Source organism: Chlamydomonas reinhardtii, chromosome 17 (genome assembly GCF_000002595.2).
Source record: "Chlamydomonas reinhardtii strain CC-503 cw92 mt+ chromosome 17, whole genome shotgun sequence".
NCBI classification, from domain to species: Eukaryota; Viridiplantae; Chlorophyta; class Chlorophyceae; order Chlamydomonadales; family Chlamydomonadaceae; genus Chlamydomonas; species Chlamydomonas reinhardtii.
Window position 1 is genome coordinate 2,273,071 of NC_057020.1, and position 12,498 is coordinate 2,285,568.

The window sequence follows — 12,498 nt, forward strand, 5'->3', positions numbered from 1 at the left end:
CTGACACCGCACTGACGGAGCGGGAGTCTTCCGGTCGAAGAGTCGTGAGATATACAAATGTCTTTATCCACCGCGCAAGTGCAGAACTGAGGGTAACGGTCGCTCGCGCGAGGAAACAGGGAAAAGCGCCAACAGCTGCGCGAAGAGCGGGCAGCAGAGTGCTGCACCGAGGATACATAAAACTCAGCGAGTGACAAAACTCCGAGGAAAATGCTGCAAGGGCGGATAGCAGCGGTCGACCAGCGCACCAGCGTTCGCCGCTCGGGTATGCATGTCCGTCGAGACGCGCGGGCTGGTTCCGTGCGTTCGGCCGCTGCAGTGTTGTGGGCTCGGCCGGATGCTCAAGGCTTCCTACCAGCCATAGAACCACAAGTCAGGTGAACGGGAATGGACTTCTGCCCCGTCCCAGCGATTTCGGTACCGTCGCGGGCGACGGTTCCTATTCCCGGCCGCGTTTTGAATTCACCAAGTGCTGCTTCGCGTCGCAGGATTCAATTAGACGACCCTGCGGTCCAGGAGTGGGAGCAGGCGTTGCACGAGCTACCCGGCGCGTTTGGGGCCGGCTCGGGCACGCAGCTGCGTGAACGGTTGCGCCGGCTGCCACCCTTCCCCACCGACCGCCTCCTCCCGCCGTGGACTTCCCCTGGCCGCATTCCGTCGCTTCAGCCACCGCTGGCCTGCATTGGAGGTGGTGGCACTGGTGGAAGTCGCAGTGGTGGAGGTGGCGGTAGCGGCGGCGGCGGCATGACTGGGGATGTGGAGGTGAGTGGGCGGGTGGCAGTGTGGGGCCGCCTGTGTGCCGAGGTAGGTGCCGCGCTTTGTACGTCGGCGACTCTTTCCTTAATTCAATTCCTCATGTTCAACTTCTGCTCGCATGCTAGGCGGCACCGTGACCCCACCTTTCCGGATATCCCGGCACAAACCCAAACCCATCCTTCCCGCTCCCCAAGCCCAAGTCCACCACCGCCACCCGGCCCAAACCCCATACCTCTCAGGACCGCCTCCTGCTGCCGGCGCAAGACGCTGCTGACCACCCCCCGGCTGGTGCGGTGGAACCAGAAGCCCCTACCAGTGGCGGCTTCTTGGACGATGGTAACGCCTGGCGCGCCTACCTTGTGCTTTCTTTCCTGGCACACGTAAGCGTGTAAGCTGCGAGTTACGCCGGCTAACCCTTGAAGCCGGAAGCCCTGCGCACTGGGCGCAAGGCTTAGCCCCAAAACGCAATTACTGCATGCCGCAGGCCTACGTGTGGTGCGAGCCCGGCCCGCCTCCCGCGGTGCTGCCGGCTGTGCTGGCGGTGCCGTGGGCGCGGGTGGCGGCGGCGGTGGGCATGCCGCCCATCCTCACCTACGCCACCTACAACCTGTACAACTGGTGAGTACGATACCGAATGTAGCAGTATGACCCGTGGACGCACGCCGTGTCGGCATCAGCATTCAACTTACCGGTATTCAAGCCCACAAGACGGTCAACCCCACCGACGCGATGCCATGCCAATCAAACCCCAAGTTGATTACGGCCCCCCTTTCCCCGACCGGCCGCCGCGCGTGCTGTGCGTGCTGTGCTGTGCTGCCACCAGGAGGCGTCTCAACCCCGAGCTTCCGCCTGTTCTGCAGAACCTGTCCTCCATCAACGTAAGCCGCCGTGAGAGCTCGGGCCATGACTAAGGCTGCTGAGCGGCTAGTGGCCAAGGCTAGCCCTGTACCACTGTACGACTTGCTTGCAGTCTAGCTTGGCATACCGATATAACGTGGCTAGTGAGCCGCCTACACGCTTTGAGAACACCCAACCTGAAAGGCGTGTCGATCTTCACTACGTACCTGCTGTGTGCAACCCACCTCCGGCAACCCCCAAACCCTACACAGAACTTCCTGGGCGGCCCCGACGAGGAGTGGTTCCGGCTGGTGCACGTGGACATTGAGACGCGGGCGGGGCCGGCCGTGGCGGGGCTGGCGCGGCTGCAGCAGGCCGCGGCGCAGGTGGGGGCTTCAAGAGGCGGGTGCGGGTGGGACTGTGGGAGGGGCGGCCGCTTGGGCAATCGGCCTCAGCTTGTCGACATGAATCCCTCTCAGGCACACTCGCAACACACATGCACTGCAGGACGACGCGGGTGCGGTGCTGATGGGACTGAGCGCCATCAGCGAATCCCTCCGCGCCATGCAGACCACACTCGCCCGCATCGGTGGGTTGGGGCAACGAGTGCTGTGGTGTGACCTCCTGTTGCTGCATGTGTGTGTGTGTGTGTGTGTGTGTGTGTGTGTGTGTGTGTGTGTGTGTGTGTGTGTGTGCGTGCGCGCGCGCACGCTGAGAGCGAGACTTGGTGCCTCGCCCTGTCCGGCTCCCGTTGGTGGCCCGGGCACATACCGTCAGGCCCCCGCCCCTGTGTGTGTATGAGCGGTGGACCATCGAAGTTTGCTGTGCTTGTCAGGCCGCAGGACTGGAAAGGGCTGGTCAGCTGGATGCTTGGCTGGATGGGCAGATTGAAACCTCATCCTGTCTTAACACGCCTCGCCCTGCATCTGCAGGCGAGTGCTGCGACCCCGACCAGTACTACTCGCGCGTGCGGCCGCCCATTGCGGGGTGGCGCAACAACCCGCTGCTGCCGTACGGGCTGGTGTACGAAGGCGTGTACGGCGGCGCGCCCGTGCAGCTGTACGGCGCCACGGGGGCGCAGTCCAGTGTGGTCCCGGCGTTTGACCGCGTGCTGGACATCCGCCACGAGCAGGTACATGCGTGGGCGCCTGGCCTCCTGCGTAGTACGGTACGGCAGCAGTAGTCAGACCTGGTCCCTGCCTTTATTGAGCCTGCGCCCTCGCTGCCAACATGCACGTGATCCCCACGGCCCCGGCCACCGCCCTGCCAGGGCCGGCTGCGCGACTACTTGGGCACCATGGTGGCGCACATGCCGCCCCCGCACCGCGCCTTCCTGGCCGCACTGGCGGCAGCCAACAACAACACCGGTACCGGCACCGGCAACCGCACCAACAGCGGCGCCAGCACAAACAGCAGCGGTGGTGCGGGGCGGGGGCAGGACGGTGGTGCGGGGCAGCCGGTGGCGGCGGCCAACGTGCGCGCCTACGTGCTGGCGGCGGCGGCAACTGGCTCCGGTCACCCTCGTGGCGGGGAGCTGCGAGACGCCTACGACTGCACGGTGCGGGCATGGGCTGTCGTAGTGCGTTGCGATACTTGCGAACCTAGCCGTGAAATGTGGGGCTGTCGTAGCGTTTTGTGGACCTTACCGCACGACCTTACCGTGAACTGTGGGTCTGAGGGCTGTTAAGCCAGCACTGGGTCCCAGGTGCCTGGTGAATTGCGATAGGCGCTAGCAGCCGCCTCCAAATATGCGTGACCGCTCTTGTATGTGCATGGATGTGCCTCACGCCACAGCAGGTGGGGGAGCTGGACCGGTTTCGGAGCCTGCATCGCTCAGTGGCTCAGCGCTACATCGTGCAGCCGGCCACCGCCACCACCACTGCACCCGCCTCCACCGCCACCGCCACCACCACTGCACCCGCCTCCGCCTCCGCCTCCGCCTCCACCGCCGCCTCCACCTCCACATCTGCGCACCTGCACACACACGCCACCTCCATCACCGCCGTCGGCTCCACCGCCGCCGGCGCGGCCTCACCATCCGCGCCGCCGCCGCCGCCACCAGCGCCACTGCCGACTAGAGGCGGCGTAGGGCAGCCTGATGGACTGCTGGCCTCAGGGACACTCGCAAGCGGGGTCGCAGCGGCAGTGGGTACGGCGGTGGAAACAGCGGTGGCGCTGGCGGGAGTGACTGGCACGGGCGGCAGTGATGTCATTCCCGCCCTGACGGCCTTCCGTGACGCAACCCGACGGCACAAGATCGCCAGATCGGACTGATACTTTGCAGAAGGGCCGCACACATTCACACGAGACACAGGTACATACGACTCCCTGCCTGAGGTGCTTGGCGTACATCTAGGGCTGCCAAACACGTATGAAATGGTTTCGAGTCAAACATTGGCCGCGTGAGATGCATGATATGGCGCGGGTGAGCACTGCAAAGAATGCAGCGTGACTCTGCGTGAGTAATGAGCGAGAAAGCACTCTGGAGAGCTCCTGGTAAGGCTGATGCGTTCATGGTGCATTGCATGTGCCGATGTGCGGTGGGACAGGGTTAAGGCAGGTTGGTGAGTTCCCGCATGGTGCAGCTGATTCCCAGACCCCAGCAAATGGAATGTTGCACAACTTGCACTGCACAGGCGGAATGTGCCAAGCGCATGCGTGCGTTCCTTTACACGCCAACAAACATGTGTTGCTACTTGCTAGTACGACCAGGGATGTGCGTAGGAGCAGTGGGCCTTCGTTGCGGTCACACGAGGTTTGGGACATTGCACGTGTCTGTTGTGAAGGCGTCTCAAGGTGTGCGGTGTTGGGGTGCAGGTTCCGTGACACGTAAAGCCCGGGGAATGGCGCAAGGCGGACTGAGCACTAACCCAATTGCAGGACTGGATTGTTACAACGCTTCGATGCACTGTCCCCATCAGCAATGACACAGCAGCCCATTAATGCGCTTTCCTACCACGCTGGCAATGCCGAAGACATGCCATACTTATCCTTGTCGTCTCCATCAGCCCACAACCCACACACCATCCGACCCACTACGGGTCTATCAACGCGTGCCGCAACTTACTCCTCGCGAACAAATATGAGCGTGTCTCCGTGGCTGTTCCGCATAACCCGAACACGCCGTGCGTCCACCCGCCCGCGCGCGGCGTGGGCAGCGGCAACGCCAGACGCGCCTCGTCCTTCTGCTCCCTCCGGAGCACAGCACTGCGTGAGCCACCGCCCTTGCCACCGATGTCCTCGCCGCCGCCGGCTGCCGCCGAGGTGCGCCCTTGGATGCGCCTGCTCCTGGTGCCGCGCCGCCGCGCCGCCACGGCAGCAGCAGCTTGAAGCTGGCCTGCTGGGATGGAGGTTGGGACCGGTGTAGGGTGGAGGGAATGGGGAATGGAAGCGAGGGGAAGCCAGGCCAGGCTTGATGCAACGGATGCAGGGCAGCAGGTGACGGATAGGTGATGGGGGCAGGCGTATGGCGTTGTTGCGGCTGACCCTGACTCTCAGCGAAATCAGCACCTAAGCCCCCCGCGTGCGGCTCCCGGGCATGCACCCGGTATCACGGCACGCGTCTACTAGCTGCGGGCCAGCACACTGCATCTGCCGGGGCGCGGCCGTTAGCAACAAGCTGACGGGGTGTAACAGTCATGCGTTCGCACCTTCCGTTTCACTCCAGTCGTCCTGAGACGCGCATTCCTCTTAAACCACGCTTGCGGCGAATGATACATGTAGATTATAACATAATTCATGCAAGCGCAAACTGGACACGCACGGTGCGGCGAGGGACCTGTTGTGCGCGTCCGTACTGCCATCCGGTCGCGAGGTCGCGGGGCTGGACAAAAGGCGGTCAACATGCGGCATTTCATTTACTTCTACGCTATCTTAACTTCACAAAGCATGCACTGCTAGCTCGTGACATCCAAACGCACGTAGCGAGCGAATAGACTGCACCGATTGCTCGGCGCACTTCCGCTCGTTCTTTCCTTTGCTCAAACGTGTGCTTCCATGCTCGCGTTTGTGGCTGGATGCGTCCTCAAGGCGCTCACTGGCGGCGACTTTCGCGAGGACTTGGGCTGCATGCTTAAAGCTCTGCCTGAGGCCCTCGGCGTCACGCCTCGCCTGCGCAAGACTGCTGGTAGCGATGTCTGCTCGCCATGCATTCCTTGCAACGGCCAGCAGGTGAGCGTTTTGCAAAAGCGACGGGTACACGTTGGCGGGCACAACCACCACTTCAGCGCTACTGGCGTTTCCCGTGTGCGCGCCTGGCCGGAACGCTGGCTGACAGTGGTCAAAGCCAAGCTTCCACTAGTGGCATGCGCAGTAGGATTTACGATAGCCTTTAATTGGCTTGCTAGTCGTGCGAGTGCATCTTGATTGTTGCCCGCGCGAGCTCTGAGGCCGCTCCCCTGAGGCTGTTTCATTCAATCACGTATCGGCATTCTTGAGGCTCCTGCTCAACAAACGCGCGCACTCATCCTATCCTTCCCCGCCCCACTCTCTCAGGTCGTTCGGCGTCCACTTTGGGACCCGCGCGCCACGTTGGCTGCCGCTGGACCCGTCCCCGTCTTCGAGGGCAATAACTCGACCTGCAGCGTGACGGCGTCGGCCGAGTCGATCGCTGTGGCAACCGGGAGCTCGGACAGCAACAACGAGTCGGACTGCACAACCGGTGGCGCCTTCCCCTCCGCCTCCCCCTCCAACCCTACCTCTGCCTCCACCTCCAAGGCCCTCGTGCCCGCTGGCCCCGTAGTTGCCCCCGCCTTCTGCCCGGCAAGCGAGGACACGCCCGCGGCCACCTGCTGCGGCGAGGTCAAGGCCGAGCCCTCAAGTGGCGGTGATGACAACGACGACGATGTCAGCAGCGACACGCAGGGGGAGGCGCGGCTGGTGGTGACGTTCGAGGACGGCTCCGTCCGTCGCTTCCCCAAGAGCGTCGTGAAGGCATTTTACAAGCTGCCGGTGAGTGTGTCTTGCTAGTGGGTGGGTGGCAGCAGCGGGCAACATGAGGCACACGCACACGGTGATTTGTCGAGCGTCCCGAGCTGGGTGATGATTGGTAGGGAGCATGCATGGAGGCCATGACGCTGTATGCGGCTGTGCGCGCGCGTCACCGGCCGGCTAGCTGTCTCCTCGCTGTCAAGTTGCTTCACTTCCCGCGCCGCCTTCGTAACGCCCGACACCAATCCCCTTCCGCTTCCCTTCTTCCTCCTGTTCCCCTTATCCCTCAGCTGGACGCGTTCGAGGAGCGTCACGGCCTCCAGTGCTGGCGGTCCGAGGGCCAGATCGGCCGCGGCGGCTACGGCCTCGTGCACGTGGGGTTTTTGCAGCTGCCCAATGGCACCACACGGCCCGTCGCCGCCAAGCTGTTCATGGGCGGACTCACCAAGGCCAAGGAGCAGCTGAACAGGGAGGTCGGCGCGGCGATGCAGCTGCAGCAGGCCTGCGCCACCGCATCCTCCTCCTCTTCCTCCTCGCCTGAGCAGTTGCCGCTGCTGGCGGCGGCTGAGCGGAGCCCGTTTGTGCGGCTGCTGTGCCACGGCGGCCGGCCCGGGCAGCTGCCCATGATGGTGATGGAGCTGGCGAAGGGCTGCGTGGCTTCCGAACTGGTGAGCCGTGGGCGCGTGCGGCGGGCCGGTGTGTGTGCGTGCGTGCGCGCTTGCTTGCTTGCGCGCTATCTAGGTATGCGCCGCACAAGCCTGCTGTCGTGCCTAAAACCTAGCCCCTCACTCCTATACGGTATGCTCTGCATTGCACAGGAGGATGCGACTGGCAAGCGCGACGAGATCTGGGCTCAGATGGAGGCCACCCAGCAGCAGCCGGCAGATGCAATCACTGCCAACGCCAACGTCGCCAGCATGCCTGACAACGTTACCAGGGCGCGGCCGCCGCCGCCGCCGCCGGGCTCTGGCGTCCTTCCGGCCTCTCGCCCGCCGCCGCCGCCGCCCGGCTTCGACCCCCTGCCGGAGGCGAGCCCTCGCCCTCGCCCGCCGCCGCCGGGCTTTCACGCACTGCCGGCGGCCCCTCGCGCCCCGCTGCCGCCGCCTGGCTTCGCGCCGCTGGCCTCGCCGCCCCTGCCTGCGTCGGCGCCGGCTGCGGCTGCTGTTACTGCTGAAGACCCGCTGCTGCCGTCTGTGCGCATGGCCCGTGCTCCGCCCGGCTTCCCAGTGCCTGGCACTGCCAGTGCTCCCCGCTGCCGCGACGTGTGGGAGGACGTGGCGCTGCTGCCGCTGCAGCAGGTGCTGGCCATCCTGGTGTCGCTGGCGGCCGCGATCAAGGCCATGCACCGCGTGGGACTCGTGCACAACGGTGAGCGGACCAGCTCGCCAGATGCGGAGTGGCGGGGCTGCTGCCGCTGATGAGGGTGTGATGCGTGTCCCAGGATGCGACGAGGATGGGTGGGATGGAAGAGGCATGCATGCATTTAGCGCCGCGCCGCGCACTCTACCACGTTATTTGCGCCCCCATCCAACCGCCATGACCTCATACTCGCCTCGCTTGACCCGCTGGCCCTTTCCTTCTCATCACCTGCAGACGTCAAGCCCGCGAACATGCTCCACCGCGCCGACGACACCCACTGCCTGGCTGACTTTGGTCTGGCTGAGCGGCTGAGCCCCGCCGACCCCACTGGCACCTTCTGTTTCGAAATCGCCTGCGGCACCCGCCACTACATGGCACCCGAGGTACAGAGCAACGTGCCACTGACGGCCGCCGTGGACGTGTACTCGTTCGGCATCACGGCCCTGTGCGTGGCGGTGACCGGCAGTAACAGCGCCGCGGCAGATTGGTTTGCACGAGAGAGCTGGTGGCCGGCCGGCGACGCGCCGGCTGCTGCCCGTGCCTTCCCGGCCGGCGCCTTCCCCTCGTACCTGCCGCTGTCCCTTGAGCTGCTGTTGCTTGACTGCGTGGCGTGGGAGCCGCAGGAGCGGCCCACTGCGGAGCAGGTGGTGCAGCGGCTGGCCGCGATCTGGGAGGAGGTCATTGTGTGCGGCTTCTGATGCCGATACACGCTAGCAGGGCTTGGTATGCATGGTGACATGCGTTTTCGCGCCCACTGTTTTGAGGGTAGAGAGAGGGCAGACCTGAAATGGTTTTATTGGCAGGGCCGCAGCGTATGCTGCCAAGGAGAGTAGGGCTCGCTTGCGAGCTCATTTACTAGCTATCGAGCCGCGCCAAGCAGGCGTGTGGCCAGCACCGGTGTGTGCGTTTGCTTGTGCTTGCGGGCCGAGAGAGCCCAGGAGTGCTGCAGCTAGCTCCGAGTGCGTGGGCAGGACTGAAACATGACCTACCGCTTAGGATAGAGGAAGCGACCTAGGGCGTGGTTATCCTTTCATAGGGCGTACATATTCATTATACATGCGCTGCAGATATTCATACTGCTGCTGCGAGAGGAGGCACTCTGCGTGCCCTCGTGCGTGCGTGTCTCTCGACATGGTTTGGATCAGGCGATGCCTGCCTAGCATTGCTCTGTGACAACTCGTGCATTGGCATTCTCTTATTCTGGTGTTTTAGGACGTTTAGGACTCCTTAGGCTTTAGTCTGCTAGTGTTTGGGCTGCTAGTGTTGGATAAGGGCGGTGGGCGGTAGCACGCAGGTGAACACAACACACAACTGATTAGGCGGGCAGATGCCCGATGTGGTGTCACTGCATCAAACGTCTTTGGCTCATTGGCTACCGTCTTGATTTTAGAATTGTTTTGACCTCCATGTGTCAGACAATATTGTCTTGTTTACAGCGCTGGCTGCATTGATTCAGGCAGCTTGGCCGGATGTACGGTAATAAGAACTAGCGGCTAGGCGCTGTGACGGCGGGTAGCGAACGGCTCCAGAGCTGCAGAGCGGCTGACGGTGCGGCGGGGGCTGCAGCGTGTGCACAGATAGTTAGGCCTCGTGACTAGGACTAGTAGGGAACTAGGGATGTGGACGTGACTGGCACAAGGGATGAAGGTGCACGGCCTGTGCATTGCAGGCCACCCCTGGGTAAGGACACTGGATAAGAGGACGAGACGGGGCAGGGCTGAAGCCTAGTGAGGCACACGCATGGTTTGACACCATAAGGAGCCTTCTTTCCTAACCTAGGCCGGTGGGGCCATGGCTTCATGCATCAGCGTGCGAGGGCGTGCGCGCACGCATTTGTAACAATTATGGGAGCATCCAGGAACACGTCTATTTGTCATGGGGGCCTGCCTACTGGTACGCATACTGCAGCGCATGCACACATGCTGTCCGAGAGCCGGGCCTTGCTCAAGAGGGGCATGGCGCAAGGCGGACTGAGAACCAACCCGATTGCAGGACTTGAATGTTACAACGCTTCAATGCACCCTCCCCATCAGCAATGACACATGTGCACAGCAGCCCATTATTGCGCTTTCTAACATGCTGGCAATGTCGAAGGCATGCCTTACTTATCCTTGTCGTCTCCATCAGCCCACACCCCACACACCATCCGACGCACTACGGGTCTAGCAACGCGTGCCGCAGCTTACTCCTCGCGAACAAATATCAGCGTGTCCCCCTGGCTGTTCCGCATAACCCGAACCTCGCTGTCCACAAACACGCCCTGCGTCCACCCGCCCGCGCGCGGCGTGGGCAGCGGCAATGCCAGCCGTGCCTCGTCCCTCTGCTCCCTCCGGAGCACAGCACTGCGTGATGAGCCACCGCCCTTGCCACCAATGCCCTCACCGCCGCCGGCCGCCGCCGAGAGTCCGCCTGCTGCTGGTGCCGCGCCGCCGCGCCGCCACGGCAGCAGCAGCTTGAAGCCGTCGAAACGGTACTCAATCCTGTGTGGCAAAAGCGACAGCAGGGTATCAGGTTGTGCCCAAGGTTGTATGCGTGTGTGGATCCGCCCCCGCCCCCCGGCGGCGAACCAGACAGCGCGTGGGGGGCAAGTTGCTGCACAGCAAGGCACGTGCACGTGGGCGGTATGCGCACGTGTAGGCCAGTGCCATCACCTGTTGGGGCCGGTGACCGTGAGAGGCGCGCTCGCCCGCAAGCCGAAGCTGCCCTCCCCACTTTCCGACCGGAGAAAGTCGATCATGTTGGTTACCCGGCTTGACCTGTCGCACCGAAAGCGGCCACGCGGGTAAGACCAACCTCAAGTGACGCAACGGTCTTATAAAGTAGTGGAAAGGGCTTCCCAGGCCACGTCATAGTGGCACATGAAGCTATGGGGCACTGCCAGAACCCCCCTTCCCCCTGTTGTTCGGCATGTAAGACGGCTCTTGGCAAGTGCGGTGGTCGCGCTTACACGGTGGAGACCCGCTGGCCCACGAAGCACACCGGCAGCCCCCGCACGATTGCGTGCACCGACTTCTCCGTCGTGTACACCAGCCGCCACGACCCGTCTAAGGCTGTGGCCGCTGCCACGCCCTTGCCGCTGCTACTGCCACTTCCGCCGGATAGCTCGTCCACCAGGCGCTCGATCTGGTTCCAACATGCAGCGGGCGCACGCGGCAGGATGTCACCGGGTGTGCACGTGCAGCTGGTGGGCGGCTACCGGCCACGCTCACATCAGCTAGCACGATTAGAATGGCACCGTGTATATCTGGCGGCAGTAGCCTGGTTCCTTGGCACGTCGCTCTGCAGCGTACCGTATTCCCGGCTAATGACCGACACACAGGCACACCCAAGTCGCAGTAGCAGGGCGCCTTGGCCTAAGCATCTCGACGCACCTGCTGTGCTGTCTCGCTGTCAGACGTCGCGCCATATGAGGTGCCACTGGTCAGCTCCAGCAGCTTTTGTTTCCGAGCGGAGCTGCAGCCATGGACACCACCTCGCTTGCATGCGGGCACACACCAGGAGTACTGCCGCCGCTGGGGACCCTCCCAACAGTCCCCTCCCGCACCCAGCATGCGAGGTCACCAAGCCTAGCTTGCAGTCCCCTCCCCAGCTGCAGTGACATACGATTGCGAGTCGGGAGCCAGTCGCGACGCTGACCTGGTCGCAGGCGCTTCCCTGCCGAGCCACGCGGCAGGCCGCAGGCATGTCGCGCGTTTAGCTCCGGCCTGCCAGGCCCTAACGGACAATCGCCGATTGCCGATGCTAGCATCGCTGGCGACGTGCGTCCTGCCACAACTATGTCGCATTTGGTAGTGTTGTTCTGTAAAAGCTTTCCAGCACTCACGAGTGCCGGTGAATGCTGTGTATAATCAACGAATAATACATGTGGCTTTAGAGTAATTAAAGGAAGAATCTGCCTGAACGTGCTGATCGTGCATGCATGCTTATAACCGGCACGATTGGAGAAGGGGTGCACAGATGCGGATTGTCTGCACGCTGCACAAAGGATTCACGGGTGGACATATGTGGGGTTAGAGGCGGAGGACCGTAGGGGCCAAAGATTCCATTCGGAAGCCGTACGGGCTGGCTCCTCTTTGGCGCCAGCCCTCTATGGCTTCTCTATTCCGCCTTCATAGTGAGAGCCTTTAGACGTTGCTTCGAACGTCCTCACTCAAGTGCCCGCCCTGCCCGCCCCTGACTCCTCTGTCTCCACTCCTCGTCGGATCGCTCGGCCCCGCCGGCGCTGGCGGCGCCGTCTATGCGCTGGCGGCGGCTGCTCCGGCTCCTGCGCCGGCTTGCGCGGTAGTGGCGGCCCGCGGCGTGGGGCCGCGGTCGGTTTGCTTCGGGTGCTGCGGTTGGCTCTGTGGGGGCCAGTGCTTTGGCTGCTGTCGTTGGTGTACGTGTGGTGCCTCGGGTGCGCGTTGCTGCGCTGGTGCTGCGGGCTCTCTGTTAGGTTGCGCGTTTGTTTTCTGTTCGGGTTTGCTCGTGTTTGCTCGGGTGGGGCGTGTCGCTCCGTTCGCCTTCTTGTGTTTGACTGTGTTTTTTGGGCGCAGGCTCTTTGCCTGCTTTGTGTGGCTCTGTTGTTCTGTTTTGTTGCTGGTTTGTGCCTTCGGGCTTGTTTCCTGCGCCCTGTGGGCT

The 12,498-nt window shown here is 63.2% G+C and overlaps 4 protein-coding genes across 4 annotated transcripts; 2 read left to right on the top strand and 2 right to left on the bottom strand.

Annotated features, from left to right (window-relative positions):
* The first annotated feature begins 6 nt into the window (after nt 1-6).
* On the top strand, nt 7-4,498 carry CHLRE_17g713700v5 (uncharacterized protein). Its single transcript, XM_043072128.1, has 10 exons — nt 7-377; nt 489-762; nt 996-1,136; nt 1,241-1,374; nt 1,580-1,634; nt 1,866-1,979; nt 2,101-2,182; nt 2,526-2,725; nt 2,864-3,151; nt 3,391-4,498. Exons 1-10 carry the CDS (start codon nt 211-213, stop codon nt 3,865-3,867), a joined length of 1,932 nt encoding a protein of 643 aa, XP_042914587.1. The 5' UTR covers nt 7-210; the 3' UTR covers nt 3,868-4,498.
* Nucleotides 4,499-4,530: 32 nt separating this feature from the next.
* Nucleotides 4,531-5,346, bottom strand: CHLRE_17g713726v5 (uncharacterized protein). Its single transcript, XM_043072129.1, has 3 exons — nt 5,244-5,346; nt 4,770-4,930; nt 4,531-4,693 (listed from the first exon to the last, which is right to left on the bottom strand). Exons 1-3 carry the CDS (start codon nt 5,310-5,312, stop codon nt 4,657-4,659), a joined length of 267 nt encoding a protein of 88 aa, XP_042914588.1. The 5' UTR covers nt 5,313-5,346; the 3' UTR covers nt 4,531-4,656.
* A 120-nt stretch (nt 5,347-5,466) lies between these two features.
* On the top strand, nt 5,467-9,732 carry CHLRE_17g713750v5 (uncharacterized protein). Its single transcript, XM_001700405.3, has 5 exons — nt 5,467-5,763; nt 6,088-6,543; nt 6,813-7,190; nt 7,341-7,890; nt 8,116-9,732. The coding sequence occupies exons 1-5, from the start codon at nt 5,590-5,592 to the stop codon at nt 8,577-8,579; spliced, it is 2,022 nt and encodes a 673-aa protein (XP_001700457.1). The 5' UTR covers nt 5,467-5,589; the 3' UTR covers nt 8,580-9,732.
* A 139-nt stretch (nt 9,733-9,871) lies between these two features.
* On the bottom strand, nt 9,872-12,446 carry CHLRE_17g713800v5 (uncharacterized protein). The gene is made up of 5 exons (XM_001700354.2): nt 11,518-12,446; nt 11,253-11,334; nt 10,829-11,004; nt 10,533-10,637; nt 9,872-10,361 (listed from the first exon to the last, which is right to left on the bottom strand). The coding sequence occupies exons 1-5, from the start codon at nt 11,664-11,666 to the stop codon at nt 10,064-10,066; spliced, it is 810 nt and encodes a 269-aa protein (XP_001700406.1). The 5' UTR covers nt 11,667-12,446; the 3' UTR covers nt 9,872-10,063.
* Between the last annotated feature and the right edge of the window lie 52 nt (nt 12,447-12,498).